General features: G+C 49.6%; 8 protein-coding genes and 1 non-coding gene across 17 annotated transcripts; 5 read left to right on the forward strand and 4 right to left on the reverse strand.

Annotated features, from left to right (window-relative positions):
* The first annotated feature begins 189 nt into the window (after nucleotides 1–189).
* FOXG_00512 (cell division cycle 14) lies at nucleotides 190–4,616 on the forward strand. Its single transcript, XM_018376898.1, has 3 exons — nucleotides 190–730; nucleotides 906–1,229; nucleotides 1,285–4,616. Exons 1-3 carry the CDS (start codon nucleotides 673–675, stop codon nucleotides 2,796–2,798), a joined length of 1,896 nt encoding a protein of 631 aa, XP_018232526.1. The 5' UTR covers nucleotides 190–672; the 3' UTR covers nucleotides 2,799–4,616.
* FOXG_17736 (uncharacterized protein) lies at nucleotides 1,283–5,454 on the reverse strand. 3 transcript variants are annotated; one of them, XM_018397737.1, is made up of 4 exons: nucleotides 5,227–5,438; nucleotides 4,797–5,180; nucleotides 4,703–4,741; nucleotides 3,323–4,632 (listed from the first exon to the last, which is right to left on the reverse strand). In XM_018397737.1, exons 2-4 carry the CDS (start codon nucleotides 5,140–5,142, stop codon nucleotides 3,488–3,490), a joined length of 1,530 nt encoding a protein of 509 aa, XP_018232529.1. In that variant the 5' UTR covers nucleotides 5,143–5,180; nucleotides 5,227–5,438; the 3' UTR covers nucleotides 3,323–3,487. The 3 variants fall into 3 exon arrangements, with proteins under 3 accessions (XP_018232527.1, XP_018232529.1, XP_018232528.1); XM_018397735.1 differs by having other exon boundaries at nucleotides 1,283–4,632; nucleotides 4,797–5,454; XM_018397736.1 differs by having other exon boundaries at nucleotides 4,703–4,735; nucleotides 4,797–5,438.
* A 107-nt stretch (nucleotides 5,455–5,561) lies between these two features.
* FOXG_00515 (uncharacterized protein) lies at nucleotides 5,562–10,530 on the reverse strand. Its single transcript, XM_018376899.1, has 2 exons — nucleotides 9,753–10,530; nucleotides 5,562–9,685 (listed from the first exon to the last, which is right to left on the reverse strand). Exons 1-2 carry the CDS (start codon nucleotides 9,807–9,809, stop codon nucleotides 5,705–5,707), a joined length of 4,038 nt encoding a protein of 1,345 aa, XP_018232530.1. The 5' UTR covers nucleotides 9,810–10,530; the 3' UTR covers nucleotides 5,562–5,704.
* Nucleotides 10,531–11,320: 790 nt separating this feature from the next.
* FOXG_00516 (uncharacterized protein) lies at nucleotides 11,321–12,421 on the forward strand. Its single transcript, XM_018376900.1, has one exon. It carries the CDS (start codon nucleotides 11,725–11,727, stop codon nucleotides 12,307–12,309), a length of 585 nt encoding a protein of 194 aa, XP_018232531.1. The 5' UTR covers nucleotides 11,321–11,724; the 3' UTR covers nucleotides 12,310–12,421.
* A 1,153-nt stretch (nucleotides 12,422–13,574) lies between these two features.
* Nucleotides 13,575–16,426, forward strand: FOXG_00517 (uncharacterized protein). The gene is made up of 3 exons (XM_018376901.1): nucleotides 13,575–14,230; nucleotides 14,286–14,902; nucleotides 14,953–16,426. Exons 1-3 carry the CDS (start codon nucleotides 13,950–13,952, stop codon nucleotides 15,882–15,884), a joined length of 1,830 nt encoding a protein of 609 aa, XP_018232532.1. The 5' UTR covers nucleotides 13,575–13,949; the 3' UTR covers nucleotides 15,885–16,426.
* Nucleotides 16,427–16,676: 250 nt separating this feature from the next.
* Nucleotides 16,677–16,792, forward strand: FOXG_17888. The gene has a single exon (XR_001936356.1). It is a non-coding gene; the product is annotated as a 5S ribosomal RNA (ribosomal RNA).
* On the reverse strand, nucleotides 16,768–19,407 carry FOXG_00518 (uncharacterized protein). 3 transcript variants are annotated; one of them, XM_018376902.1, is made up of 4 exons: nucleotides 18,439–19,407; nucleotides 18,256–18,368; nucleotides 17,700–18,193; nucleotides 16,768–17,644 (listed from the first exon to the last, which is right to left on the reverse strand). In XM_018376902.1, the coding sequence occupies exons 1-4, from the start codon at nucleotides 18,600–18,602 to the stop codon at nucleotides 17,507–17,509; spliced, it is 909 nt and encodes a 302-aa protein (XP_018232533.1). In that variant the 5' UTR covers nucleotides 18,603–19,407; the 3' UTR covers nucleotides 16,768–17,506. The 3 variants fall into 3 exon arrangements, with proteins under 3 accessions (XP_018232533.1, XP_018232535.1, XP_018232534.1); XM_018376904.1 differs by having other exon boundaries at nucleotides 17,700–18,368; XM_018376903.1 differs by having other exon boundaries at nucleotides 17,700–19,407.
* Nucleotides 19,408–19,436: 29 nt separating this feature from the next.
* FOXG_00519 (uncharacterized protein) lies at nucleotides 19,437–22,352 on the reverse strand. 2 transcript variants are annotated; one of them, XM_018376906.1, is made up of 2 exons: nucleotides 21,513–22,352; nucleotides 19,437–21,260 (listed from the first exon to the last, which is right to left on the reverse strand). In XM_018376906.1, the coding sequence occupies exon 2, from the start codon at nucleotides 21,184–21,186 to the stop codon at nucleotides 19,600–19,602; it is 1,587 nt and encodes a 528-aa protein (XP_018232537.1). In that variant the 5' UTR covers nucleotides 21,187–21,260; nucleotides 21,513–22,352; the 3' UTR covers nucleotides 19,437–19,599. The 2 variants fall into 2 exon arrangements, with proteins under 2 accessions (XP_018232537.1, XP_018232536.1); XM_018376905.1 differs by having other exon boundaries at nucleotides 19,461–21,426.
* Nucleotides 22,108–24,494, forward strand: FOXG_00520 (uncharacterized protein). Of its 4 annotated transcripts, XM_018376907.1 has the most exons (6): nucleotides 22,108–22,181; nucleotides 22,266–22,685; nucleotides 22,832–22,855; nucleotides 22,920–22,976; nucleotides 23,086–23,213; nucleotides 23,313–24,494. In XM_018376907.1, exons 2-6 carry the CDS (start codon nucleotides 22,645–22,647, stop codon nucleotides 23,411–23,413), a joined length of 351 nt encoding a protein of 116 aa, XP_018232538.1. In that variant the 5' UTR covers nucleotides 22,108–22,181; nucleotides 22,266–22,644; the 3' UTR covers nucleotides 23,414–24,494. The 4 variants fall into 4 exon arrangements, with proteins under 4 accessions (XP_018232538.1, XP_018232541.1, XP_018232540.1 ...); XM_018376910.1 differs by lacking the exon at nucleotides 22,108–22,181 and having other exon boundaries at nucleotides 22,518–22,685; nucleotides 22,920–23,213; nucleotides 23,313–24,397; XM_018376908.1 differs by lacking the exon at nucleotides 22,108–22,181 and having other exon boundaries at nucleotides 22,554–22,685; nucleotides 23,086–24,397.
* Nucleotides 24,495–25,355: the final 861 nt, after the last annotated feature.

A 25,355-nucleotide genomic window follows, 5' to 3' on the forward strand; every position in this document is an offset into this window, starting at 1 on the left:
AGTAGAAGTCGCGTGAGGAACAACTGGAAGTGCTGGTTGTTTAATACCACCAAGACCAACGTCGCATGGGACTTACAGCTGGAGCTGGGCTGGAGCTGGAGCGGAGTGGTATGTTGTGGTCCAGGGCCCGGGCCAAGTTAAAAAGTCACTGTTGCTATGGCAATAGCACCAAGGAGCAACCTGTTTCGGGCAGGGGCCAAAAAACAACGACAATCGCCCATACAAAAGAATCGTTAGCCCAGTGTCCAATCTTACATCAACATCGTCAACCAAGAACTTCAATTCTTTTCCCTTCCCCAGCTTTGCCTTCTGGCTTTTGGTGCTTTCTCTTGTCCGCGCTGGAGCTGGACTTGAAGACCCCCCTTCTTTAACCTGTTAACGCCAGCCTACCTCACCTACCTTACCTATTTAGCTCACTCAACGCTGCAGCTTCCCGTTGAACTGTCAAAGGCAATTCATCCCCGGTCACCGCCTGCTCTGTTCATTTGTCGCTCGTCACATTGAGACATCGCCGCTGCTTCAATTCATTGACTGTGTATATCTTGCTATAATCTGATATCTTTCGACTGCATTCGAAAGCCCCTGCCATTTTTTTGTTCAACAACAGCCTCTGGACGGTCCCACCGCCAGCCTCCTTGAAGCGCAAGTCAATATCAACAACATAACAACAACATGGCTCCTTCTACCAGGCAATCGCAAAACATGGCGCAGATAGTCGAGTACATACCAGGTAAATCTTTACTCTCTACAACACATCATTCATACGATGACCGCTTGGCTTTTCAGGGCCATGTCGCATTGTTATGCTTTTCAGTTTTCGCCGCTGCTCAAGGCTCCACCTTGCTTCATCTACATCAATGTTCACAACATGCTTCTGCCAACATCGTGGCTAAACTATATTTCAGACCGGCTTTACCTTGCCTCCTACATCCAGCCTCCCACACCAGACACCCCGTTCCCTTACCCCGAGGAGCCTCAGCCAGCTTCTCCCAAGAAGCGAAGCCAACGAGCTGCTGCGGGTGCGACCCCGCTCGCCGCCAAGTCGAACCGACCGCAGCCATGCTATTTTACCGTCGACGATACTCTTCTGTACAACGCTTTCCACCATGATTTTGGCCCTCTGCACATCGGCCACCTCTACCGATTCGCCATCCAATTCCATGATATCCTAGGCGCAAAGCAAAACAAGGACCGCCCCATTGTTTTCTGGAGCGCTGCTGACCCTAGAAGTGAGCCTTTCCGTGTAATCTGTACGAAGCGCAAGGAAACTAACATCAAGTCAAGGTCGCGCGAACGCCGCTTGTATGCTCGCATGCTACATGGTCCTCATACAGAACTGGCCTCCCCATCTGGCCCTTGCCCCGATTGCGCAGGTCGATCCTCCTCTGATGCCATTCCGAGACGCGGGTTACAGTCAAGCCGATTATGGCATTAGCGTTCAAGATGTTGTCTATGGTGTGTGGAAGGCCAAGGAAGAAAAGTGCTGCGATCTAGACAACTTCGATCTAGACGAATACGAGCGTTTCGAGAGAGTCGAACATGGTGATTTCAACTGGATCACTCCCCATTTCCTGGCATTTGCTTCTCCCCAGCACGCGCCGGTCCAGAAAATCACAGAGGGATCCGATCTGTACCCATTGCTTCCACGGACGCTAGCCGCCGTGGATGCCCATCCCAAGTTGCCAAAGCCCTTCAAGAATGTGCTGAAGCACTTTTCCGAGAAGAACATTGGCCTGGTGGTCCGACTTAACTCTCAACTCTACTCCCCCTCGTACTTTGAGGCGCTGGGTATTCAGCACCTGGACATGATCTTTGACGATGGCACATGCCCCTCGCTCTCGACTGTCCGCAAGTTCATCAGACTTGCTCACGAGACCATCACTGTCCGTAAGCAGGGAATTGCTGTTCATTGCAAGGCTGGCCTCGGCCGCACAGGTTGTTTGATTGGTGCCTATCTCATTTACCGACACGGTTTCACCGCCAATGAAGTTATCTCATTCATGCGGTTCATGCGACCTGGCATGGTTGTTGGCCCTCAACAGCACTGGCTCCATTTGAACCAGGGCACATTCCGCGAATGGTGGGTTGAGGAGAGAATTGAGCGCAGACTCAGGAGGGAGATGGCTGCTGCCAACCCTATTCCCAGCACCCCCATTCGTGCCATGCAAAAGACAACACTTCGAAACGGCCAGGCTTCGACACCCCCCAACCGAAGCCCCTCAAACCGTACTCCGCTGAGTGAAGTCGACCACGACCGCAATAATATTGGGGTCCAGGAAGACTATTTACCAGCTCCCACCCCGGGCCAACCGCGAAAGACTGCCAGGGATCGTCATCACCCTTACCAGCGCTCAACTTCCAACGGGCTCGCTGTTGAAGAGCAGCGCACTATTGAGCAAGAAGCTGAGTACATTGCGACGCACAGCCAGGCTCACGGCGGAGAGTCTGACGAGGAGTTGCATTTGCGCATGCGCCGTCATCGTAAGGCGACCTCCCAATCACCGGCTCGCAGTGAAAAGACACGCTCGGTTAGCCAGACGACAGCTATCTACACGATTGACAACGATGCATCACACGACGCTGAGAACATTGGCTCTGTGCGGACCAAGCACGTCGAACGAGTTGCTAGTACCCCTGGCGTTCTGACAAAGGTTCGCGGCAGCAAGCGCCAGGGAGAGTCTCCCCTTCGGGCAAAGGAGTCTGCTGGCATTCGAAAGACCAGCGGCAGAGTAGGCAGCGCCAATCATGGAGCGTCAGTGACGGCAGCTTCGACAGCCCGTAAAGTTTCTGGAGCTTAGAAAGCACCAGCACAGCGAGTCCAGCCGCTTCAGCGTTCTAACGCGAAGCGTAACAGACACTTGTACGATTCCACGTCACGATCATGATTCACGTACGTCACGGGCAATGTTAACGTCTCTCATGCATTGGCGTTTCTGGCTCAGAAGAGGATGACGAGCGGTTTATGTTTGAATGTTAATGATTCTTCTCCCATGCATGATTGCTTACCGAGAAGTGTTTGGCTTTCAGTTAATGTCATTTGAAACTTGCAAGATAATTCAGTTTCTGCTGCATACAAGGATCATTACGGCTACGACTTCGATGGAGTTTGTCGTGGTCAAGGAGGAGGGCAACTAGAGAGACGTGAATAATGCATACTATCTCGGATGAGGGCAAGACTGAAGGCATACCGGAGTTCCAATTTGCGATGGCGTACAGGCAGGCAAGGTTGAAATTATTATTGTGGACTTATTTGGTTTGGCATTGCACTGGGTTTTGTTGTTTCTTGATGATAGTCAAAGAAGGGGCAATGAAGAAGAGACGGTAGCGGGTTTTTACGACGGTTATATAAGTTTCCAAGAGCTGAAATACATACATCTCTTACACTGTTCATTCTTTGTGGATTTCTGTCTGGCGACCGACGGTCTAAGCTGCCCATATTGATAATCTATCTATATTGCTTCGTATCCAGTTCATATGAAGTTCACTGTCAGGTCCGGATGGCTTCGAGAGCTGTGACAACATCTTCTATTACCTTGCCAGCCTCAGCACTTGTCATCTCTTCACTCACAGCCAAACACTTGTCCACAACATCGCGATATCGACTACCGACCTTGCTACCCAGACCGGGAACGAGAGCCGCACGCAGGACCTTGTCGCGCCATCGACCCGTGGAGTAGTGTGGTTTATGGTATGTTTGGAGAACCTTCCAGAGACCTATTTCGAGCAGCACCAAACCCAGACTATAGATATCCATGGGCTTGCAGTGAGGAAAGCCTCGCAAGGAAGCTGGGTGTCGGTGTAGCGTAAGGATAGAAGGATTACGGGGCGCGACAGAGAGCGCGGTATCAAGGTCTGGTCTTGAAGCATCGAAACCCGTCAGATAAGGGCACTGTATATCTGGCACAAGTGCCCCAGCAGCAGTGGACGAGTGAGCCGATGCTGAAAAGGCTGAAGGGAAGAAGAGAATGTTTGAGCTGCAAAGGCTTTTATGAAGCCAGTCAAGTGAGTGCAGAGACCATAAGGCGACGGCGAGCGTATGTGCCAAACGGACTCGATCATCGAGGTTAGGAGTCTTGAGGTCCGAGCTGGCGATGAGTTCATGGAGCGTCGAGAAAGACGGCGAGGGCGCTTTGTATACGAGCCCGTATCTGCACCGTGAAGTATCGTCAACGTAGCCTACGCAGTCGATGCTATGAAGGTCAGGATGGCAATCGGAAGCGGAGTGCATCATGCGAGCAAGATCGTCAAGACGACGCACATGAGCTACACGCTCATCTACATCATCGCGATCATAGTCAACCCACTCAATCACAACATCACCCGCGCTCTCATGCCGTCCTGTACTTCTCCCGCCATCACCACCATCCCCACTGAGATCAAGTGCAGCACGGGGAACCTTGAGAGCGAACGTCGGTTTGAATGAGGCCTGGGGCTTGGCGTCTAGGTTGATTCGGAGCTTCTTGAGGTTGGCCGAAGTGGTGAGCTTGGGGTAGACACCGTCTGAGGCTATTTCAAGGAGGGTAAGTTGAGTAACGTCACGCTGTGCAGACTCGAGGAGCTGATTTGTCCAAGCCCGTTGAAACGATGGGAGATGGGAGGTTGGAAAAAGGCGTTCGAGGCCATCGTTGAAGTCTAGAGTCGAGGTTTTAGCTTTTTTTTTTTTTTTTCTTTTTGAACTGTTGATTCAGGAGGGGACATATACCTCGCAAGTCCCTTAGCAGGTTTATGAACTTGTCTTTATCTACGAGCGATCAGTTCTGTTTTGATGGATATGACAGATGGACTCGAGGACTCACCTGCTATAACCCATCTTGCTCTTAAACCCATCTCCTTCCCCCAATTCCTTTCACTTGTTACCCTTGAAGCACCATTCAAGTCGCGACTCTCATCATCTTTTGACCTCTTTCTTGAAGGCGAAGGCGACTTCCTTGGCTTCGATCCAGTGACTTCCAAGCTGGCTCTCCCCTCATCAACTAGCCCGTATCTGTTCTTCAGTTTCTTGAAGTCTGTGACTGCGCTATGCAACTCCTCGAGGATTTGAAGTGCCAAACTCCTCAGCTGGGGATTCCTTGTGCTCTCAAGATGAGCTTCAAGTCTTCCCTCCGCAACACCCCAATCCCGGCCCCAGACGACCAGGCGCATCTCCTCAATGCGTACTTTACATAGAAGTCTCTGGCTATCTGTGTCAAGGTTAGCTGCTGCGGTGAAGAGGCTGTAGGCTCTAACGCAGCCGTCGAAGAGTTGGCCGAGAACGCCTACTACCGCGAGGGCAGTTCCCACGGCTTCAGCCATTGGGTTAGAGGGTGGGGTCGAGGTAGGAAGCGACGGGATGAGGCTTGTGAGACGTTAAAGGCTTTGACATGAGGTGATTAATTATATGCATATACTGATTATGATATGTAGTTTGTGAGCTCCAGGCAAATGCCAGCTAGAATTGGATTAGGTAGATTAGGGATTGGCGCTTAATCAGCCCTAGAATCTAAGGCTATCAGAGGCCTATCGCGATTCGAACGGCAAACGTCCAATCGTCGCATACATGTTTCGAGTTGATGTGGATTCAACCATGACGATACGCTGCTTGGGAGTTACACACTTGCAACTAAACCTATCAATAAAAAAATTATTCTGATGAAGCACATACACAAATTATAACATCTAATTTATACATGCTAAGTCACATTATGTCTTTTCATCGACTGACACTTCATTGCAACATCTGCTGCATGGCATTCAGTCTGTAGCTTTCCCTCCGCTCCATTAGTTGAGAATGCCGCCCACTGTCAATAATTTGTCCATTTTCAACGATAAAAATGATGTCGGCTTTCTGCACAGTATGCAGTCGATGAGTGATAGCCAATACCGTCGTGCCCCTTGATGCTCTCTCGAGACCCTCTTGAAGAGCTGCTTCGCTGGCGGCGTCAAGCGCGCTGGTACTCTCATCTAGGAGCAGTAGCCGGGGACGACGAACAAGAGCACGGGCGATTGCGAGGCGCTGTCTTTGACCGCCTGATAGACGAGAAGCTGAGGGGCCGCATTCAGTATCGTAGCCATCAGGAAGGGCCGCAATAACATCATGTATATTCGCTAAACGGCAAGCTTCCTTAATTTCATCATCTGTGGCTTCATGACCGGGAGGTGCTCCCAAGCCAACATTGAAACGTACACTACCATCAAAGAGGGCAGGATCTTGAGGGACTAGAGCAATTGTATCTCGAAATGACGCTGGAAGCTTGCTGATGTCATTATCATCGATGAGCACGCTGCCAGATGTGGGCTCGTATAGACGCTGAACCAGGTTCATGATGGTCGATTTGCCCGCTCCTGAAGGACCAACAAGACCACAAAACTGGTTAGGCGAGAGCGCGAAGGAGACATTGTCGAGTATAGTGGCATCAGGTCGGCTAGGATAAGCAAAGGAAACGCCCTTGAACGTCACCTTTGCACCTCCACGACTATGGTTATCCGCTGGGCTGAGAGACTTTTCTCCACCGGATGCTTCAATATCCCTCCCAGTCTTAGAAGGATCCTGTCCAGGTTTTCCTGCGTGTGTGCTACTACCCATGTTGACCACCGTCATGACGCGAGACAGGGCCAGGCGAGCACGAGAGAATTCCGGAGCAAGTGAGAACATGCCGCTCCAAAGCTGGGCACTCGTCAACATGGCGACCAATATAATAAGGAAGTCCTTCTGAGTATACTCTCCCTTCATGATGAGCTGTGAGCCCCACCAATACGCGAGAGCGTTGATAAAGGTACCGGTTGTGTATGAAATGGCCAGCCAGATGTTAGTTGTGACTGAGGCGCGCACAACCTGCTCTCTTGGAGGCTTCAATAATCGGGCGAAACCTTCCATGTACTCATTCTCAAGGGACAGGACTGCCACTGTACGGATGGACTGGATAGCCTCAGTTGCAAGTGCGGTGGCAGTAGAGAAGGCCTCGCGGTGTCGCTCTTCATAACGCGCCAGCATGCGCAGCTGCATGAAGCCTGAGCCAAGCAATATGGGAAGCGTCACAAGACACACCAAGGCAATCTTCCAAGCAAAGATATGGGAGATAATGACCGCGATGAGAACATTGATGAGGATGGCAAACACGGTACCGAAAGTTGAACCACTGAAGGCACCTACAGACATGCTATCTTTGGTAATGATGCCAAGAAGGCTGGTCGGCGTTCGTCCTTCAGACTGATGCCAGTGGATGCCCTGCTCCAGCAAGGATCGGAACGACAGAACCCGCAGGTTGTAGAGAAGCCTTTCAGCGACAATGCCGAAGCCCAGCCAAGCAAGAAAGTTAGCTATAAGCTCCACGCCTGCGAGCATGAAGAACAAGCCTGCGAACATGTTGCCCATGGATCTTATGTGGTCAAGGGTATTTGCACAAGGGTTGAGCGCTCCAACAGTGAAGCCAAATATGATACCGGAACCAGAAAAGGTAGCCCCAACGAAGACAGCAGCGATCATGGCGAGGGTGAACCAGCCCAGAGACGGTCGAATCAACCAGACAAGACCCCTGATGACAGAGCTGAAAGGTTTCACATCGTCCAGCTCATGATCATCTGATGCTATTTCATCTTTTTTCTTGGTCTCTTCCTTCTCCCGGCCCAGTATCTGGGAATCTAGTGACTGTTTCGCCCCAGAAACCTCGGTCTTTTCGTTCGGCTGCGTATCATTTCGGAGAGTTGAAGCGCCGATGGACTCGCCGTCCACAGATCCTGTGTCACTCTTATTGCCGACTGTCTGCAGTTTTGCCATGTGCGCAAATTCGCCATCCCCTTTGGCCATAAGATCATCATAAGTTCCTTGCTCAACGACTCGGCCAGCCTTCATGACGACAATATTGTCGGCGTTACGTATAGTGGATAAACGATGCGCAATAGAGATGATGGTTCTTTTCTCAGCAGCAGCCCTCTCGACAGCGAGCTGGATTCTCTTCTCACTGGCAGAATCGAGAGCTGCTGTTGCTTCGTCCAGGACAAGGATTTCAGGATCACGGATCAAAGCCCGAGCAAGTGCAATGCGTTGTCTCTGACCACCACTCACAAGCGACCCCTTGGGGCCAGCAGTCGTACCATAGCCTAATTCAAGACGTTCAATGAAGCTGGCCGCATCGGCTTGCTCAGTGGCGTGACGGATCAAATTGGCAATTTCGACGAACTCGGGTCCGAGAGATGCAGCTGAATCTAGTGCGTCCTTGCCCTTGGCAGCCATCTTCGCAAGCTCGGGGCCCTTGAGCAATGGTTTGAGGTGTTGGTGGGACTCCTTTGGAGAGTTCACCAGACCTAGTGCGATATTTTCAAGAATGGACCTGTCGAGAAGCGAGGGTTCTTGCTGGACGAAGCTAATAAAACTTCGGAGAGACTTGACGTTGAGTTCTCGCAAGTCGTGTCCTTCCAGTTCGACCGTGCCCTTGGTGGGATCATGCAGACGTGCTATCAGTGATGCGATAGTACTTTTGCCGCTCCCTGAAAGCCCAACAATCGCCGTATATTTTCCCGCAGGGAAGTCAAGGTTGACGTTCTCAAGGACAGGCTGGCCTCGCCGAGAGGCATACTCGAATGACACATCGCGGAACGTCAGGGTCTTTGCCGCACTTGGAGGAAGTACAACCCCCTCTCGTGAAGTGCCGTCGATGGATGAAGGAGCATCAATATCTTCCTTGAGCCGCTGGAATGCACCCACGGCTGCTCCCAAAAATGGAAGAGTAGGCGCCATTCCGCCCAGCATGACGCAAGCGTCTACGAGAAGATAGACAATGGCATAGATCTCACCAACAGTCGTGCTCCCGTCGTTGCGTGCCACAGATTCAACGATCTTTTTACTGCCTTGCCAGAAAGCTAGGGCATTGCCGGAGTAAGCGATGAAGTACAGCAAACCGGTCTGGATAGCGGCAATGGAAGATTTAGCTATAGCGTACTTGCGAGAGCGGGCCATGTGCTCTGCAAACTTCTCTTCAAGACGGGGAGCGGCACCGAAAGCTTGAACGACTGCAACGTGCGACAGAGCCTCGGAAGCAATGGAAGAGGCTGCAGCGGATGCTTCCGTTTGTTTGACCACAAACTTGCCCAGGTATCTTCCTCCTAGTATTCCGGAAAGAAGAAAGGCAGGGAGCATACAAATGAGAATACCGGCGAGTCTTGGCTGTTTTGTGAAGGCAATAATAAAGACAGTGACGAAGAAGCTCATGGTTGTGATGATGTTGCCAACCTTCTCTGATGTACCGGCCTGTACAGCTGTGATATCGCCTTGGAGTCGGCTTGAGACTTGCCCAGATGCTCCACGAGTGTCGAAGAATTCTGGAGGCTGGCGCAGAAGTGCGGATACATAGCGAGTCCGTAACCGCTGAGCAAGACGCTGGCTGATGATGTTCCAACAGGTCAGATGGCCATAGATCAGGACAAGTGCAATAGCGCCAATCCAGGCTGTCTTTATGACCTTGTCGTTGATAGCATTCTCATAGTCAAGAGGATCAGATGCTGCATCGCTCGCTCCGGAGCCACTACCACCGGCGGCGCAAGTGGCTCCGTTGAAGTTATCGATGAGCTGGCCGAATAGGACGCCCATAAGAGGGAAGGGAACACCAGCTCCAACGGCGCAGAGAGTACCCAACGCGATGAGGAAGTAATCGACCCATGTTGGACCCGCAGCGAACAAGAGTTCGAGGTAGATGAAACAGGTTTTGAGAGACTGACAAGCGTATCAGTATCGTTTGCTTACAGCATTCATCTGGGGCCTGGAGATGGTGTTGACCTACCGAGAGAAAGCTTCTTTTCGGCTTCTCTGTGCCCGACTGATCAAGTGTGACGGCCATGGCTGTCGCTGTCGATCGAGGGGTAAAGCGAAGGTTTCTTAGAAGCACATCCAATGACTGACTGCCGGTTGAGTAACGAGACTGTCACCAACAGAGCCGTCAAAAATTCAACGATGTCTTAGTAACCCACGAAAAGGCTCTCGCGTCGTTCAAAGGAAGTACAATGACTTGACAGAAGAGGACAGAGCAATCTCGGCAATCAATGCGACACGTCAGTAGTCGTTCAGAAAGCCGATTCAGGAGCCCTGAGCCAAGAAGACCCTGTCATGCAAGTATCATTTACTATGAGTATGAAAGTGTGGTCGGTCTGGGCATCTAACCATGCGCTGATGGATACAATGGCCCTGCATTGCACTCTGCGCTTTGGCACAGTCCATGATGACATGGACTTGATGGGTCTCTCAGAAGAGGTAGGATCATCGTAGGGAGCCGAGAGTGAGGATTTCGACCAACATTTTGCTCAGCAGCCTCAGCTCAGAGAACCCTTGTACTAGATGGTGGAGTCGATGCGAGGGTATATTGGCGACAGGTAAAACGTTTATCCTCCAAGAACTCTATTGTATCTGGTCAACGTACGCGTGTACACATGCGGCCAGGGTTGAGGATCAGATAAACCAGGATGATTAGGTAGTATTAGTCTAGTGAGTCGGAGAAGAGTGTGGGATACGCCAATTGTGTTGGCGGGCTAAAAATGAGCCAGCAACACCAAGAAACCCTGGGCCAAAGAGAATGTGATGGTGATCAGATAAGATGGTGTGATTGATATGATAAGATGCAATGTGACATGGCGCCAAGGCCGAAACGACAAGAAGTGGAGTAAACCGCCGAGCATCGGAAGCGATCGTCACCTGTTTTTACCGTATTTGCGACCCAATGCATCGTCTTGGCTGCCGGGGGGAGGGCAGCTCTAAGCAACTTTTTGCTCGAGAAAGATCATTTTGAGACGGTTCAGAAACAGTTGAGAAGAGAGCTGGATGGAATTAAATGATCCATTTGTCATGACAAGGATGACGAACTTAGCGTGAGCAATCCTTGATAAAGCCGCAGGCGTGGGGAAATGGTGGAGAGGCGTCGGAATGACTGCCTCCTATCGGAGAAAAGGAACAGCTGTTTGGCCACTAAATTGCCTAGCTGGAGGTCAATGTTCCGAGAGGCGTTTTTATGCTTATTCCATCGTCAATTCAATTCAGCGGGAACGGAGATTGAGTGTGGTCAGAAGATGCTGGTGTCGACAAATGGCTTGATTTCTCCCGGTGGATTTGTTCTCTGACTCAGGCAGGTATCGGGAAGTGGGAGGAATGCACATGGTCCAAAAAAGAACTCATCTGTGGGCCGATCTTGGGTAGTAGATCCTTCACATGAATTGCTTCATCGGGTTTGATACCTGATTTAGAATCAAGAAACAAGCATGCATGATTGGGCAAACGATTAGAGTTGCATTTAGGTATGAGAAAAGTGGGAAGGTTAATACTATGCTTAAATCACCCACTTATCAGATCCATTGGATTTCACAAGATCTTGGCGGCTCACCCACCAGAGAGCATAACTCACGCTTGCTGTCTACGGCAGTTGATCTGACACTCTGGATAGTGCTGTGCGTGCTGAGCTCTGCCACTCTACACAGAGGAGAACATCCAGGAACCTCCTCTCTGCACAGAGCCAATACCTGCCAAGATGCTGATCTTGTCAAGTTTCAGAAGGCAGCATCTTAGCAGGATCACAGCCCTGCTCTTGAATCTATTGGTGTTACATATATAAGAGGGGACGAGGCACGATGGTGTTTGAGAAAAGATCTTGTCTGTAGATATCTAGATCAGCCCTCGTTCTATGCAACTCGTTGGAGAGAAGAATCACTTGTGCCATCTTACACATCAGCTTCTTACCTAAAACCGCCACCAATATCACGACCAACACAATGAGCCAAGCAACCCTTCGCACCAGTCGTCTCGAACTACGGCCTCTCGGGCACGAGCACGGAGATCATATTTATCAGCTCGACTCGAACCCGGAAGTCATGAAGTACATCGGATACGGCAAGCCACTCACTGCCGATGAGTCGGCGATTGTGCACAAACTGCTCCTCGAGACAGCATCATTTGGGTCTGGCCTTGGATGCTGGGCTGGATTTGCTGGGGACGATTTTGTGGGCTGGTGGGTGCTCGCGCCCAGTCAAAACAACGACGATCCGCCTCAGGTGAACAAGAAGCGAGTCGAGTTCGGCCTAAGGATCCTTCCCAAGTTTTGGGGTCAGGGGTTCGCCAAAGAGGGTTCTCGAGCGCTGGTCAAGCATGGTCTCGAGGACCTTGGCGTGGAAGAGGTCTTTGGTGAAACCATGGCCGTGAACCAAGGGTCCCGAGCTATCATGGCAAAAATTGGACTCAAGCATGTTCGAACGTTCCACAACAAGTACGACAATCCTCCTCCGGGAATCGAGGAGGGTGAGGTGGAATATCGAGTCACGAGGGATGAATGGTCATCACAACAAGCATGTGCTGCGTAGTCGATGGTGTTGTAGTAGCGTTAGACATCATCTCCAATAACTGCTTGAGCGTTTTCTGATTTTAAATCTTGTTTATTTATATGCATTGTGACATGAATTTCAAAATAACGGCAGCCTTGTGTCTTGATAAGTGTTGGTGAAATTCCTTTTCACTCCTCACTTGAGGAATTAGACCAACACAAAAAATAAAATAAAAAAAAGACCTGGAAGAACAGAAGGGGTGTTGCTTTGGCTCTGATCCACCCATCTTCTGGAGTTTCTTTGGCTTCCTGCATCAGGTGGTGGCAACAACTCCATCTAATGCCGGAGGTGAGGATGATAATGGAACATGTGGGCTATATCGCGCATCGTTCTTGGCCTTGGCCACGCGGCCCGTCTAAAAAGGAACATTCGGCAAACTCCGCTTCGTGGAATGGAACAAAAGCTGCTCTGTACAAGGGATTGATCTAAGAACAGTCTTGGATTATCGCTCGGTTGAACTATGGCTTGGCACCGTAGGTCCCTGGTAAACCGGTGAACCGAGAGCCAGCGTGTACTTACTAGTATCAGTCATTCGGGATTAATCGCTTGAGTGAGGAAATTCAAGACCGAAAATATACTAGCCAGGTTTCATTCCGTGGGGGGGCCATTCAACTCTTGTTATTGGGCCTGGTCATATAATATGCACGAGATGGTATTCATGCAAGGTTGCTCACAGACACCCTATTAGTTTCTGGCGAGGTAGCCTACCGGCCCTTGTAAACAACATCGTCTTGTCTGGAGATAGGAAATTGATCCATAAGCTACCTACAAGGCACAAAATAGCACGACGAACCTGAACTGTACGTTGATTATTGTATTCCCGAGTCGATAGGTATCCACAAAGCGTAGGGATTTTCCATGCGGCCCTTGCTAGTTGCAGTGGGCTCAGACGATCCCAAGCTTATGCCAAGCCACTTGATGCGACCAGGGTCCATGGGCAGCTTTTTTCGGCATCGTAAATTATTCAGTTTCCCATCATTTTTAGGTCTAGCATTATGTTATTGGTCCGTTCAGTTATTTAGCGTTGTGGTGCTGTTGGCTCTTGTTCGGTATGTCGAGTTATTTCCAAGACTGCCATGCCACTAACACGACACTCCCTTTGCCCCCTTGAAAGGATGAAGCTGTTGACGATTGGATCTTATCCATCAATCAGATTAGATAAAAATTTTCACATGATCCATGTTCCGATCTCGGGTCAGTTCCCCCACTCGTTTGCCACCTGCAATCTGATCCCGTTTGTCGACCAGCTGCGGACCCCGTCCTATTGGGGAAAAGGCCAACTGAGAGCATCCCTTCAGCCCAGAGCCCGATGTTTTGATAGCTCCTTGGCCTAAAGCCTCGCTCGTCTCCGAGGCAAGTTACAATGGACTGTTGCAGGGGGAGTGTACCGCGTGGAGAGAGAGTTCCGGTGCAGAACCAACACATGGGAATATGTAGACAACTGATAATTGCCCAACTCTTGTCCTTTGCATATGCCCATGTCAGTGTTACATTGCACTACATAAAGAATGCAATAGCTCCCCCTCTTATCCTCACTCTTTACATCACAGTTCCAGTGTGTTGCAGCTTCGATCGTAATTCCACTGCACTATCAATTAGTGTTGAGCTCAACAGCAACAATGTCAGCCCTGGCAAAGATCCGTGAGGGCCTCGCTCGCGAGGATAATACTGCCGTCGCACATACTCTGGCTCCCCACGAGAAGGAGATCGAAGAGACTCCCGAGATCATCACCGAGACTGGTCCTGGCCACGACAAGGAGGCCACTGCTGGTGCTCTCCCTCCTGATGATAAGGGCAACGATTCTGATGTGCCCAGTGAAGATGTCCAGACTGGAGTCAAGGAGATTCAGGCCATTACCCTCACTTGGGGTAAGGGATCTCTGGCTGCTCTTTTGTGTCTGTAAGTTGTACTCCCGAAACCGACTCTTGGTATTTGTCTAACCAGACTTCAATAGCATCTGGACACTCTTCCTTATAAGTGGATTCCGTGGTTCCTTCTACCTCGTCTTGGTGCCTTACGTTACCAGTGAGTGGCAGGCCCATTCCCTCATGACCACCATCCCCATCGTATCGGACGCCATGACTGCAGCCTGCTACATCCCCATGGCCAAGGCTCTCGACGTCTGGGGACGCGCTGAGGGGTTCTTGCTCATGAGTGGCTTTGCAACTCTTGGTCTTATCCTCATGGCTGTATCTCAGAACCTCGCCACCTTCTGTGCTGCACAAGTCTTCTACTCTGTCGGATGGGGAGGCATGATTTATGCTGTTGGCGTCCTCGCTGCCGATGCATCTAATCTCAGGAACCGAGGTTTAGCTTTTGCCTTTACTTCCTCACCATACATGATTACGGCTTTTGCCGGTTCCAAGGCTGCCGCTGCTTTTGTTCTTGATGTCAAGAACTGGCGGTGGGGTTTCGGCTGGATAGCCATTGTTCTGCCGTGTGTCACTATTCCTCTGTTCCTTGTCTTGAAGGTCAATCTTCACAAGGCTTTCAAGAAGGGTACAGTCACCAAGACTCATAGAAGCCGCGGCTTCTTTGGTAGCATCTGGTGGGTCTTCAACGAGTTTGACGGTCAGTAACTCTTATCAACTTCTTGCAGCGCCTCATACTGACAATCACAGTTATCGGTATCTTCCTCTTCGGCGGCGGTCTCGTCGTCTTTCTCCTCCCCTTCAACCTAGCTGCACACGCGCCTGACGGCTGGTCCACCAGCTACATCATCGCTATGATCGTGGTTGGCTTCTGCACTCTCGTCTTCTTTGGTGTCTGGGAGTATTGGCTCGCCCCTGTTCCTTTCTTGCAGGGCCGCTTCCTCCTCGATAGGTCTGTCGTTGCCGCTTGCATGATTGATCTTACCTACCAGATCTCTTACTATACTTGGAACTACTTCTTTACTTCATTCTTGCAGGTCGTTGTCAACCTCGGCCCTGCTGAAGCTGGCTACGTCAACTCTACTTTCCAGGTCGTCTCAGGCGTTCTTCTCTTCATCGTCGGCTTCCTCATCCGAAAGACTGGCTTCTACAAATGGACCTTTTACTTTGCTGTACCCATCTACATCTTTGCGCTTGGTCTCATGATCCACTTCCGCGCTCCTAACCAGTATGTCGGATACATCATCATGTGCGAGATCTTTATCTCCATCGGTGGAGCTGTCTTCATCTTGGTTATGCAGCTTGCTGTCCTTGCTGCCGTTGCCCATCAATATGTCGCTGCTGCGCTCGCTACTTTATATGTCGCTGGAGGAGTTGGTGGTGCGGTTGGAGGAGCTATCTCCGGTGCCATCTGGACGAATACCTTCATCCCTCAGCTTATGAAGAACCTTCCAGAGTCCGAGCTGGCCAATGCACCACTCATTGCTGGAAACATTGTCAATCAGCTGGCCTACCCCGTCAACAGCCCTGCACGACTTGCCATTCAGGAGTCCTATGGCTTTGCGCAAGTCAGAATGCTTGCTGCCGGTGTTGGCATCGCGTCCTTATTCTTCATCTGGGTGCCCATGTTGAGGAACATCAACGTCAAGAAGCTGAAGCAGACCAAGGGTCTTGTCCTATAGAAAACTTGACCATTTCATAGATCCCAAGTTGTGGATTTGGAATACAGCACCGCATCGTTGTTGGACAAAGCCAAAACTTGGGGAACCCCTTGCCTAAGGCATGGTCTTGGTATACGACGGACTAATGATCGTCAAGTAGTCTGTATGGTGTGATCTATGATGAACGAGTTATTAATGAGGAAGAGGCGACTTGGCGAAAAGTAATGGTGTAAATTGATTTTGATTTGGTTTATTTTTCATTCCAAACGAGACATGTTGCCATGCTACGTGATCGTAATTTGACATCCGTGAAGAGGACGAGATTGTGGTGGACATGCCGAGGAGAACTGGCCGGCGCTAAACTCCTTTGATTGAGTTAAGAATCCCACAGATCTATTGTACCAAGGCAGAGAGGGTTGAAGCATCATATGGTATGGAGTTGTCGAAAATAAAATAAAAATGCTGAAAGGCTTTCGTAAAGGTGAGGCCAGGACTTCACTATATGTGACAGTTGTATATAACCTATGACATGTATAGATCTGACAGGATTAATGGTACCCAGTTTTCATTGTTCGTGAGGCAAAGCATAACGAACTTTTTAGCTTATTGAGGTTATCACGACTTTTAGTAGTTCGGGTATAGAGATGTGATAGAAAGGCAGCCCTCAACTCTGAGCTGCACAGACTTAACTCAGGCACTCAGTCTATTTTGCAGTAGGACCATGAAGACTTTGTTTATTCAGTACCTGCCTAGATAGGCCTGATGATTCTCGTCGTTTGTCATAGGCAAACCTTGAACATATCACTATCACATACGACCATACCTACTAGAGAACTCGGGATCCCGTCTGATCTCCCATAGATAAACTAATAAGGGGCGGATTAGTAGTTGGGTCGGTGACGACCAGCGAATCCCCGCTGTTGTATGTCTTTTTGTCCTGCTATTATCTGTGATGCCGTTTTCGCGGCCTGGTGAAGGCGTGTGAATGGGTGATCGGGACATATCGGTAAGTAAGCTTCTCCTCTGGGTTACAGTGAGACTGGCAACGCGGAGGATTATAGCAGGAGATGAAAGCGCAGTACGTGATGAGAAAAACAAAACTATGACATGATTGTTTTACCTCTCCTTTCCTTTCAGTTTGAGACTTGGTTGCCCGTTTTGATACCACACCCATGATCACATGCAGTCCAACATTTGTTCAAACAGGTGTTGATTTCGTTTCCAATCAATGTTGATGTTGATATAAGGAGATACAAACAGAAGCCCACTGTTCGGCAAATCACCTGGGATAATTGTTCCCTGAGGCTGTCTCAAATCCACGACAACCAGTCAAGCAAAACAAATCTAGACGCCAGCCATTCCAACCTATCTGCGATATGAACATCAACCAACGTAAAGATCATCCATGTATTCATTTCGTCTGATATGCTGTAACGGCAGATATATAATCTCCATATATCGTACCAAAACTGGTGCCACTCCACTATCACCACATCATGCGCTCGGCCATCATGCAGATGATCGCACCTTTTTCTTATCAATTTCCTTCTCAATGTAGTAAATAGGAAATGCCCTGCCAACGCCGGATACCTTGGCGCCCACTGTACTGGACGTAGCTTGCTGTCCTGGTTCTGGTCCCGAACTTAGTAGACCTTCTTCTTTTCGTCGATGCTGAACTGGCCTGGGCCGCTGTTGACGAGAAGAAGGAGACCACCGACGATAGATAGAATCTGGAAAAAGTCGTACTTGGCAAAGTCCTTGTGGGGGTGGTGTTCGTGGAGCTATGGGACTTATTAGCATTTTATGTGCAGTCGGCACACGCCGCAAGTTACTCACTGTCCAAAAGTTGTTGACCAAGAGGTTGAAAATGCTCAGGATGACAACAAGAAGAGTGGCGCTGTACTTGGCTTTGAAGCCAACAACGACCATGACGCAGGAAATTCCTCCAAGTGAGGAGACAATGACACGCCAGAGAGACCACTCTCCGCTGAAGACAAATCCGATGAAGAGGAAGATGAGCAGAACGCGACCAGCGAGCTGGAAGTACATCTTGCGGTCCTTCTCATCGATCTGGGGAAGACCAGCAAAGACCTGCGTCTTGCGAACCCAAGAGTCTGACAGGACCATGACAAGGCCACCAATGACAGAAAGGTTTCGGAGGAAGAAGTTGAGATCGAAGATGAGACCATAGCCTAGAGCCTGTGTGACAACAACGCCCATAAGGCCGGCGACGGCATAGTCGGAATGCTTTCGGATGATGACAAGAGTAGAGCAAGAGAACATGGCGATAATGTTGACGAGCAGGAAGAGATGAGTGATACCGGAAGGAACTGTCATATGTCAGTACTGCCGACGGTGTCATCTGGGATAAGAGACGCAATGCGCATCTTACTATGACGATAGTCCTTCAGGTAAAGCAGCTGATCGGACCATTGGGTGACAATGCGAAGGGCATCTTCGAAGAAAGTGACAACGATTAGGAAACGGCCAATGGCAGGAAGGTAGCTGTCAAAGAGGGCAAATGGTCAGCTCTCGGAGCTCCAAAGGCATTTATAAAGGACGTCGCTCGACTCACGGCTTGATAGGCTCGCTAATGGTGTCGAGCGCATCCTCAATCTTGCTAGTATAGGGACGAATCTGCTCAAGAAAGCCCTCACCCTGCTGAGGATCAGCAGCCTGGGAGCCGCCGTAAGGCGCGGGGCCACCTAGGCCATAGCCTGAGTTGAATCGCTGGGACATTGCTTTATGTAGAGGTTCGTGTCGGGTGGAAGCTTGTTTCACGTGCAGACCTGCTGACGGGCGAGACGAAACAGGGCGAGGCTTCCCAGGAGTGGAAGTCGGTGATCGTCGTGAAGCGGAAGAGAAGGAGACTTGGGGCAGCTGGTGAAGCCTGGTGGAATTAGATTGAGGGCGTTTGATTCGACCAGAGATAATAGCAGATGAATTGCAAATGGGGGGATTGTTTGAGAAGCTCGACAAACAAAATTTAGGTACGTAAAGTAAAAAGAGTGAGAAATAGGGCAAGGAGAGGCAAAACAACAGGAACGAGACGAGGCGAGCTGTCCTTTGTGAATCAATTGCAGGCGATGACCTCAGCTCAGACGAGACGAGTCGAATAGAGAAAAAAGAGCAGTATGGTAGTATCGGATTGGCTTAGATTAGGGTCGGGTCTGATTGTACAACGGTGTCCTTTAGAGATCCCGTGATGGAGCCCATTGCCGTCCCACTTTTAAGCTCCCTTCCCTTCCATTCTATTTGTGCTTCCACTGAGACCTTGCATGACTTGGAGCTACTGCCGAACAGAGGGGAAATCAAAGGTACCGACTACCTAACTCTGCAGGTGCTCTCGGACCTCCCCTCGTCTTTCTTCTCTTGTACAGGTCAGGAAGGGCAGCTAAACAGTGCTTTGCCTTAGCAAGGGACCCAGCCACTCCCCATCACCACTTTGGTTAGAGCCGGGAGCTAAATGGCCCAAGAATGGAAACATCCCCAATCGATGCTACCTCAGTGGCGTATCACGATATGGTACCACGGAAGACCAAACAGACAGACTCGACAGCTAAAATACCTGGATACGGGTACCTAGGCATAATCTGTGGTAGGTGGATGAACTTTTTGTCTTTGAATCTGTTTAGCCTTTACTTTAGTGTTTACTCAACAACTACCTACGAAGTATATACTCGTACGAGTAACCAACGCAGCAGGACAAGGTTGGTCAGTCAACAATGACTTTCCTTTAGCTCTCAGCCATCAATTCTTCCTCCCCTAATATCAAGGCGTTTGCTGAATAGGCCAGATTGTGAATCTTCAACCCACCCTTCTCATCATACACAACTCTCCCTTCATTGACAGCATTTCGCAACTCTTCGCACAGCACTGTACGCTCACCTGTGTCTGGGTTCCATTCCCAGCCCTCCTTCATCCACATCCATCTCAAATATGCCCTTAATTCTTTATCATCTGGACGAACCCTCATCCATTCAGGCTGAAGTTTAGGATCTCTGTCCTCGCCGTTCCAGCCCGTCGCTCGCCCAAGTAGCTCATCCCGACAGAAGATGCGCCAGCTGTCTAGAGCATACTTGCCTTGTGTAAGGTGTCCAATCTCCCAGGCCTCTAAAAGATCTTGCCCATATGAGTCTTTGTCCACCAACAGTGCACTACTTCCTTTATGTTGATAGAGGCTCAGTGGGTCAATGTCCCTGTGGTCGTACTTCTTCACCTTGTGATAGATGCCAGCAACTGGAGGCTGGTCCAAGAAGCCCCGAGCATACTTCTTCATCAAACTTACACGGTGCTCCGCAAGGCCAAGATGGCGTATCATCTCGACGAGCGGTTCGGTGTTTCCTTCACTTGCAATGTGTGTTGGCGTAGGAAATCGTTCTTTTACCTTATAAAATGTAGGGATTGCTTGCGTGCCCTTAGTCCGGATCAGGAACGTCACCACAGTGAGGAGCCAGAATGGTTCGTGGGCAAACTTTTCTTGGATAAGACCAAACTCCTGCGATGTGAGAGGCGCGAAGGGGACTGAAGGAACAGTTCCCCGCAATGGTCGCTTTCGCGCCAGTGCAATGGCTTGGCCAGCCTCGTCAGATGCTGAAGTGGCTACAAAGTATGGTGAAATTGAACTTTGAGGCTTGAGAATCAGGGTCATGTCGCACAGAGCGACTTCTTGCGGGGAACCCTGCCCACCAGCAGGCTTATCAACACTCAGAGTTTGATAAGTCTCATTGTCGGGTGTTTGTGAATGTAGTATTGCAGAGACGCGAGCTTGTGAGGAAGCTAGAGGGAGGCATGCTCGATCTTTCCATTTCGCAAGGTTGTTACTCCCTTCTGGGCGCCTCCCATGAGGCTGGTCAGACCAATAAGGGGATGTTGTGAGACATGTCGTTGTCTTTGGGAAAACCTTTGATCCAAGCCACTGTTGTCGGTGATTTTCGATTTGCTCGGTGATATGTGGTGGTCGGATTTTGGGGTCAACGTCGAGCTGTTTAGCCCGAGCAATAAGCCTGTCGGTTAATTCCCATGGCTCCTCGCCAGGTGGAGGATCCTGCCCGCTCAGCGTGTACCATACGTCTGCAAGGACGTCTTGCGCTTGCAAGCTGTTTCTATCTTCTGGGCGAGCTCTTCGCATGGACTTAGCACATTCGATCAGATAATGCCAATCTGCAGCGCGTGCTAGCAGGCTCTCTTGGAAAAGCTCTTCGGTCTCTTCTGGTGCTCGATTGGACTCGATGACGTCGGCGAGGAAATCTCGGGCGTTTGGAGGAACGTCGAATACGGAGAGGACATCGTAGCCGAAACGAGGCGTTGTGGAGCCACTCATGTCGATCAACTCTTTGGTCCAAGATGGAGATGTATTGGAGCAGCTTGTCCGTTGCGAAGAGGCAAGACCTGAGCCTTGCTTTGATCAGAGCTGATTTTCAGGGATAAACCAATAGCTTCAACCCCGAATAATACATTTAAAATGTTTTATTCAAATAACTTATTTTGCGAGAGAGAGCGGATGGGAGGTGAAGTGAAGTGAAGTGAAATTAAGTTAATGAAATGAAGTAAATGAGGATGGCTGGACTGAGTTAGGTTGCTGATGAAGTGAACTGAGCCAGTACTTGGCACCTCAGGTGAATGAACGAGGTAAATCCGTCTCCATACCTTAGTAAGATGTCTCTCTCCTTCCGTACAGCATAGTCCCAGGCAGCCTGGGGGCTGCTGTTGCTCTCGAACTTTTGCCTACTCATTCGTCTTTTTATCACCATGAATCCTTTGACATCATACGCTCTATCAAGTAGTGCTGACCAACGGCGAGGAAGTGAACCACATTTGCTAGTGGAGAATCATAAATCGGCCCACGGTAATAGTTATTTCTTGTGTTTGAGCAACCGAGATTTAAATAATAAATATTTTCTTTGATGGATGATAAACTTAGTATATATGACAGGATAAAATACTGATGAGCTGAACAAAGTTGCCCTTCCTCAATTAGTAAACCAAGCTTTTTATTCGGCTTGCGAGCACGTTGTGGTAGTCTTTGAACTGAGAGCTAACCTGGACCGACTTATCGACTGACGTTGGTTGTTGACTGATCAATGATCCCTGAAAACAAGTCCTCCACGTGTCCAGGTGACCGGGTTACTCACAGCTGCAGTGATACCTGAGCACGCAAAGGCGCTAGTAGCCAGTCATTGCAGGGCCCCTTTGCCTGCACCTCGGCTTAGAAGTGCCGCCCAATTCCCTATCAGCGGGTACGCAACTCCATGTCGCGGTGCACTTGCACGGTACCTGGCCTTATCTGCCTTGGCCGCTTGGCCACACGTTGTCTCGGTAAGCCTCAAGTAGCGACAGGTCACTCATCTAGCCTGACCTGAGTATGAATAGATGCGGTGACTTGATACTGACATCTGGTAGGGTCGCGTGACGAATGTCAGAGCAATTTGCCTGGACAGACAGTTGTGAAAAGGTGAGAAAGGAAACATGAGAAGTAGGTGTTTGACAGGAGCAACTGGGATAAATTATATGTCTTCCCATTATCATATCTCTCCTCACCTTTAGAGTTCCGTAGGATCAAGTGACGAGGTTGCTCACGCTAAACGTTCGTGATTCGTCAAAAGCCGCTCCGCCCGTGCTGTCGCCCGATTAGTAGGTCACGTGCATAGATCTTGCCTTCCGTCGCCCGTCCTCCCATTCTCCGCTCCGCTCAAATCCCTTCTTCTCGTCCCGTTAAACCACCGCGCCCTCTCCGTTCCTACAGAACCTGTATCATCACCATCAAACCATCATCCAAGAGATGAGTAGTCGCGGCGGTAAATTAGCCCCAGAAGTCAATCGGTAAGTCGCTGCTCCTGTTACGTCTGGCACAGACCAAAAATCGTCATTCGAATTCTTGCGCCTCATTCATCACATCGCATTCTCGACCTCGATCGACCTCGGCGATACGTACCTGCATTGTCTGACATTCGCTAACTGATTTCTAGAGCTCTGTTCGTAAAGAACTTGAGGTATGATAGGAACCGCGATGATAACCTCCCACCCGAATAACGACTAATCGATATCGACTCATAGTTACAACGTCACTCCGGAAGAGTTGTTCGACCTTTTCGGAAAATTTGGCCCAATTCGGTATGCACAGACCCTGTTACTCGACACGCGACAATTGTCATTGAAGACGACCTTCTTGTCACTCCGAGACGATGTGCGCTTTGCGATTTAATACTGACAGCCATTGTAGCCAGGTTCGACAGGGTATCGCCAACAACACCAAGGGTACTGCCTTCGTTGTCTATGAAGACGTAGCCGACGCCAAGCAAGCCTGCGACAAGCTCAACGGCTTCAATTTTCAAAACCGATACCTCGTTGGTGCGTCCACCTCGTCACCCTTGCGTCACAATGGTTCATTTTTCGATGACTGCGTTGGACGTATGTACTGGGGCAATTGAATACTGACCGAGATCACAGTTCTATACCACCAGCCCGACAAGATGGCCAAGTCAAAAGAGGACCTCGAAGCCCGCCGGGAATCTTTAGCTCAGCTCAAGCAACAGCATGGCATCGATTGACAATCCGACCGGTCTGTGGATAGCCTGCCTAGGAACTCAAAATCCTCGTCTGCAGGCCGGTCTTCGTCTTCTCCCAAATCTCCTTCGCCGGATCCGAAGACGATCCTCCGAAAAGGCAGGACCCCAACCAAAGCAGCCGCCAAGAGCCACGCATCCTCCCGAGTCGTCCGTTTCGATGACGGACTTCGACCTGCACTGACCTGTGCATGATGCATCTTTATCGCTTTTTGGAGGGGCTCTATAACAGGAGCCCAAATACGCATCACCTCTGAGGTGGTTTTACTATTGGTTCGGACTTCGCTTGACACGCAAACACCTCTCCTTTACGGTTCTGGGAATTAGGTGCACTGGGGAAATTCAAGGTTGATTCAGCAAGTGGCGATACGACCAGTCACAAACTGCTCTTTTAAACATGGCCTGGGATAGGAAAGGCCTTGATGATGTTGTTGCCTGTGTATAGCTTTTGTTGCATTTCGCGTCTCTTTGTTCCTTTTATTTTTATTCGATCTGGAAGCCTTGGCCATGAGAAGCCAATACCCCCTCGTTCACAGTTATGATCTGCCTGATGGACTCGCGACCATACAGATGTGTGACGTACAAATGGCCTTGACTCTCCATCTCCCCGCTGGGGGTTTTACGTCGCGCATTTTACGAAATTTGAGATCAGCAATGGGGAAAGAAACAGATAAACACCAGTAAACTAGATTGAAGTCAGTTTGTTTTGATAATGAGAGAATCAGTCCTTCTCATCCTTCAAGATTGAAGGTCCCCTGCGCAAGGACTGGGCCCTGTGAAGAGTCTTGCCAGACCTATGACATGCGAACTAGTTCGAGAGATGAAACATAACTCTGCCTGGACACTGCTCACTGAGCGTGATCCCTGGTAGATGATCTAACCTCACAAGCCATAGTTCACAATTGTATTTACGCCTTACCATAGTCCGCACCAAAAGGAACCAATACAAAAAAGCTTGAGTCTGTCCACGACGATGTTAGGCTACTGCATATATTTTGTCCACTAAGAGAGTCGAGCTGGTTGTAATAACAAACACTACCAAGAGACACATGGAATCAATGACAACATGTCTGCGTGTGACAGTATCGAATGCCACGATTGGATGACCTTGTTGATCCATGGGCGCTCTCGTGAGGTTTAGCTGTCTTCAGACTTAATCGTTGGTTCGCAGTAACGTAGAATTGTAGGTCGAGAAAGGGGATTTGCTGAAAATTCAGTTGATCGCCCCTCGAGAAGATGGATGTCTCTGGTAATGACTAACCTTACGATGATTTCACTCTACCTTTCAGGTTATTTTTGGGCGCTATGTCTTTTGCAAAAATATTCTTGTGATAAGTGAGGCTATTCCGGAAGAAGATGAGAAAACATCGATGCCATCATATCACACCACAGAAACGATATACACAACCCAAAAGGCCCTAGAAATCCGTATTAGATAGAAACATACCATGTCTCATTGGTCACTCAGCTGGCTTGCAATCTGCTCAACAAGCCGTGGACAAGCTGTCTGCCAGCTCTCGGGGCTGTCAATTGAAAAATGCCTTGCCAGACAGAAGATTGGCTTTGCAAACGGTATGTTTCCCCGGTCGCATCGGGCTTGGCCTACACTGCGGATAAGTTGCAAGTCTATCGATTCACCAGCTGGGCCGCCGATGAGGTCGCGATATCAGCCGTGGAGAGCTGTGAGTGGTTCTTTAGCCGCCAGACAGTGGGCTTGTGGCTGAGTGTGGGAGGCTTTGAATAAAGTAAACCAACGTGGATTGCAACGTAGGTATGAGTTTGAGGTGGTATTGAATATGATTGATTTTAATTGATTTATCGAGTTGACAGTATTAAGTGTTGAGTCATCTGTAATACACTTGTTGATTCGATGAATGACAGCTTCATGTGCATGTTTTAATCTACTTGAGTCAAGAATCCAAGTATA

The sequence above is a fragment of the Fusarium oxysporum genome, chromosome 1 (assembly GCF_000149955.1).
Source record: "Fusarium oxysporum f. sp. lycopersici 4287 chromosome 1, whole genome shotgun sequence".
Lineage (NCBI taxonomy): Eukaryota > Fungi > Ascomycota > Sordariomycetes > Hypocreales > Nectriaceae > Fusarium > Fusarium oxysporum.

Coding starts and splice junctions, on each gene's coding strand:
- FOXG_00512 (XM_018376898.1), top strand. CDS start 673: ATGGCTCCTTCTACCAGGCAATCGCAAAACATGGCGCAGATAGTCGAG. Junction 731..905: donor GATAGTCGAGTACATACCAG/GTAAATCTTTAC, acceptor ACTATATTTCAG/ACCGGCTTTACCTTGCCTCC. Junction 1,230..1,284: donor GAGCGCTGCTGACCCTAGAA/GTGAGCCTTTCC, acceptor CATCAAGTCAAG/GTCGCGCGAACGCCGCTTGT.
- FOXG_17736 (XM_018397735.1), bottom strand. CDS start 5,292: ATGGCTGAAGCCGTGGGAACTGCCCTCGCGGTAGTAGGCGTTCTCGGC. Junction 4,742..4,796: donor AGCAAGATGGGTTATAGCAG/GTGAGTCCTCGA, acceptor GATCGCTCGTAG/ATAAAGACAAGTTCATAAAC. Junction 4,633..4,702: donor CCTGCTAAGGGACTTGCGAG/GTATATGTCCCC, acceptor CCTCGACTCTAG/ACTTCAACGATGGCCTCGAA.
- FOXG_00515 (XM_018376899.1), bottom strand. CDS start 9,809: ATGGCCGTCACACTTGATCAGTCGGGCACAGAGAAGCCGAAAAGAAGC. Junction 9,686..9,752: donor CGAAAAGAAGCTTTCTCTCG/GTAGGTCAACAC, acceptor TACGCTTGTCAG/TCTCTCAAAACCTGTTTCAT.
- FOXG_00516 (XM_018376900.1), top strand. CDS start 11,725: ATGAGCCAAGCAACCCTTCGCACCAGTCGTCTCGAACTACGGCCTCTC.
- FOXG_00517 (XM_018376901.1), top strand. CDS start 13,950: ATGTCAGCCCTGGCAAAGATCCGTGAGGGCCTCGCTCGCGAGGATAAT. Junction 14,231..14,285: donor CTGGCTGCTCTTTTGTGTCT/GTAAGTTGTACT, acceptor AGACTTCAATAG/CATCTGGACACTCTTCCTTA. Junction 14,903..14,952: donor GGTCTTCAACGAGTTTGACG/GTCAGTAACTCT, acceptor TGACAATCACAG/TTATCGGTATCTTCCTCTTC.
- FOXG_00518 (XM_018376902.1), bottom strand. CDS start 18,602: ATGTCCCAGCGATTCAACTCAGGCTATGGCCTAGGTGGCCCCGCGCCT. Junction 18,369..18,438: donor ATTAGCGAGCCTATCAAGCC/GTGAGTCGAGCG, acceptor CCTCTTTGACAG/CTACCTTCCTGCCATTGGCC. Junction 17,645..17,699: donor TGGTCAACAACTTTTGGACA/GTGAGTAACTTG, acceptor TAAGTCCCATAG/CTCCACGAACACCACCCCCA.
- FOXG_00519 (XM_018376906.1), bottom strand. CDS start 21,186: ATGAGTGGCTCCACAACGCCTCGTTTCGGCTACGATGTCCTCTCCGTA.
- FOXG_00520 (XM_018376907.1), top strand. CDS start 22,645: ATGAGTAGTCGCGGCGGTAAATTAGCCCCAGAAGTCAATCG. Junction 22,856..22,919: donor CTGTTCGTAAAGAACTTGAG/GTATGATAGGAA, acceptor ATCGACTCATAG/TTACAACGTCACTCCGGAAG. Junction 23,214..23,312: donor TCAAAACCGATACCTCGTTG/GTGCGTCCACCT, acceptor CCGAGATCACAG/TTCTATACCACCAGCCCGAC.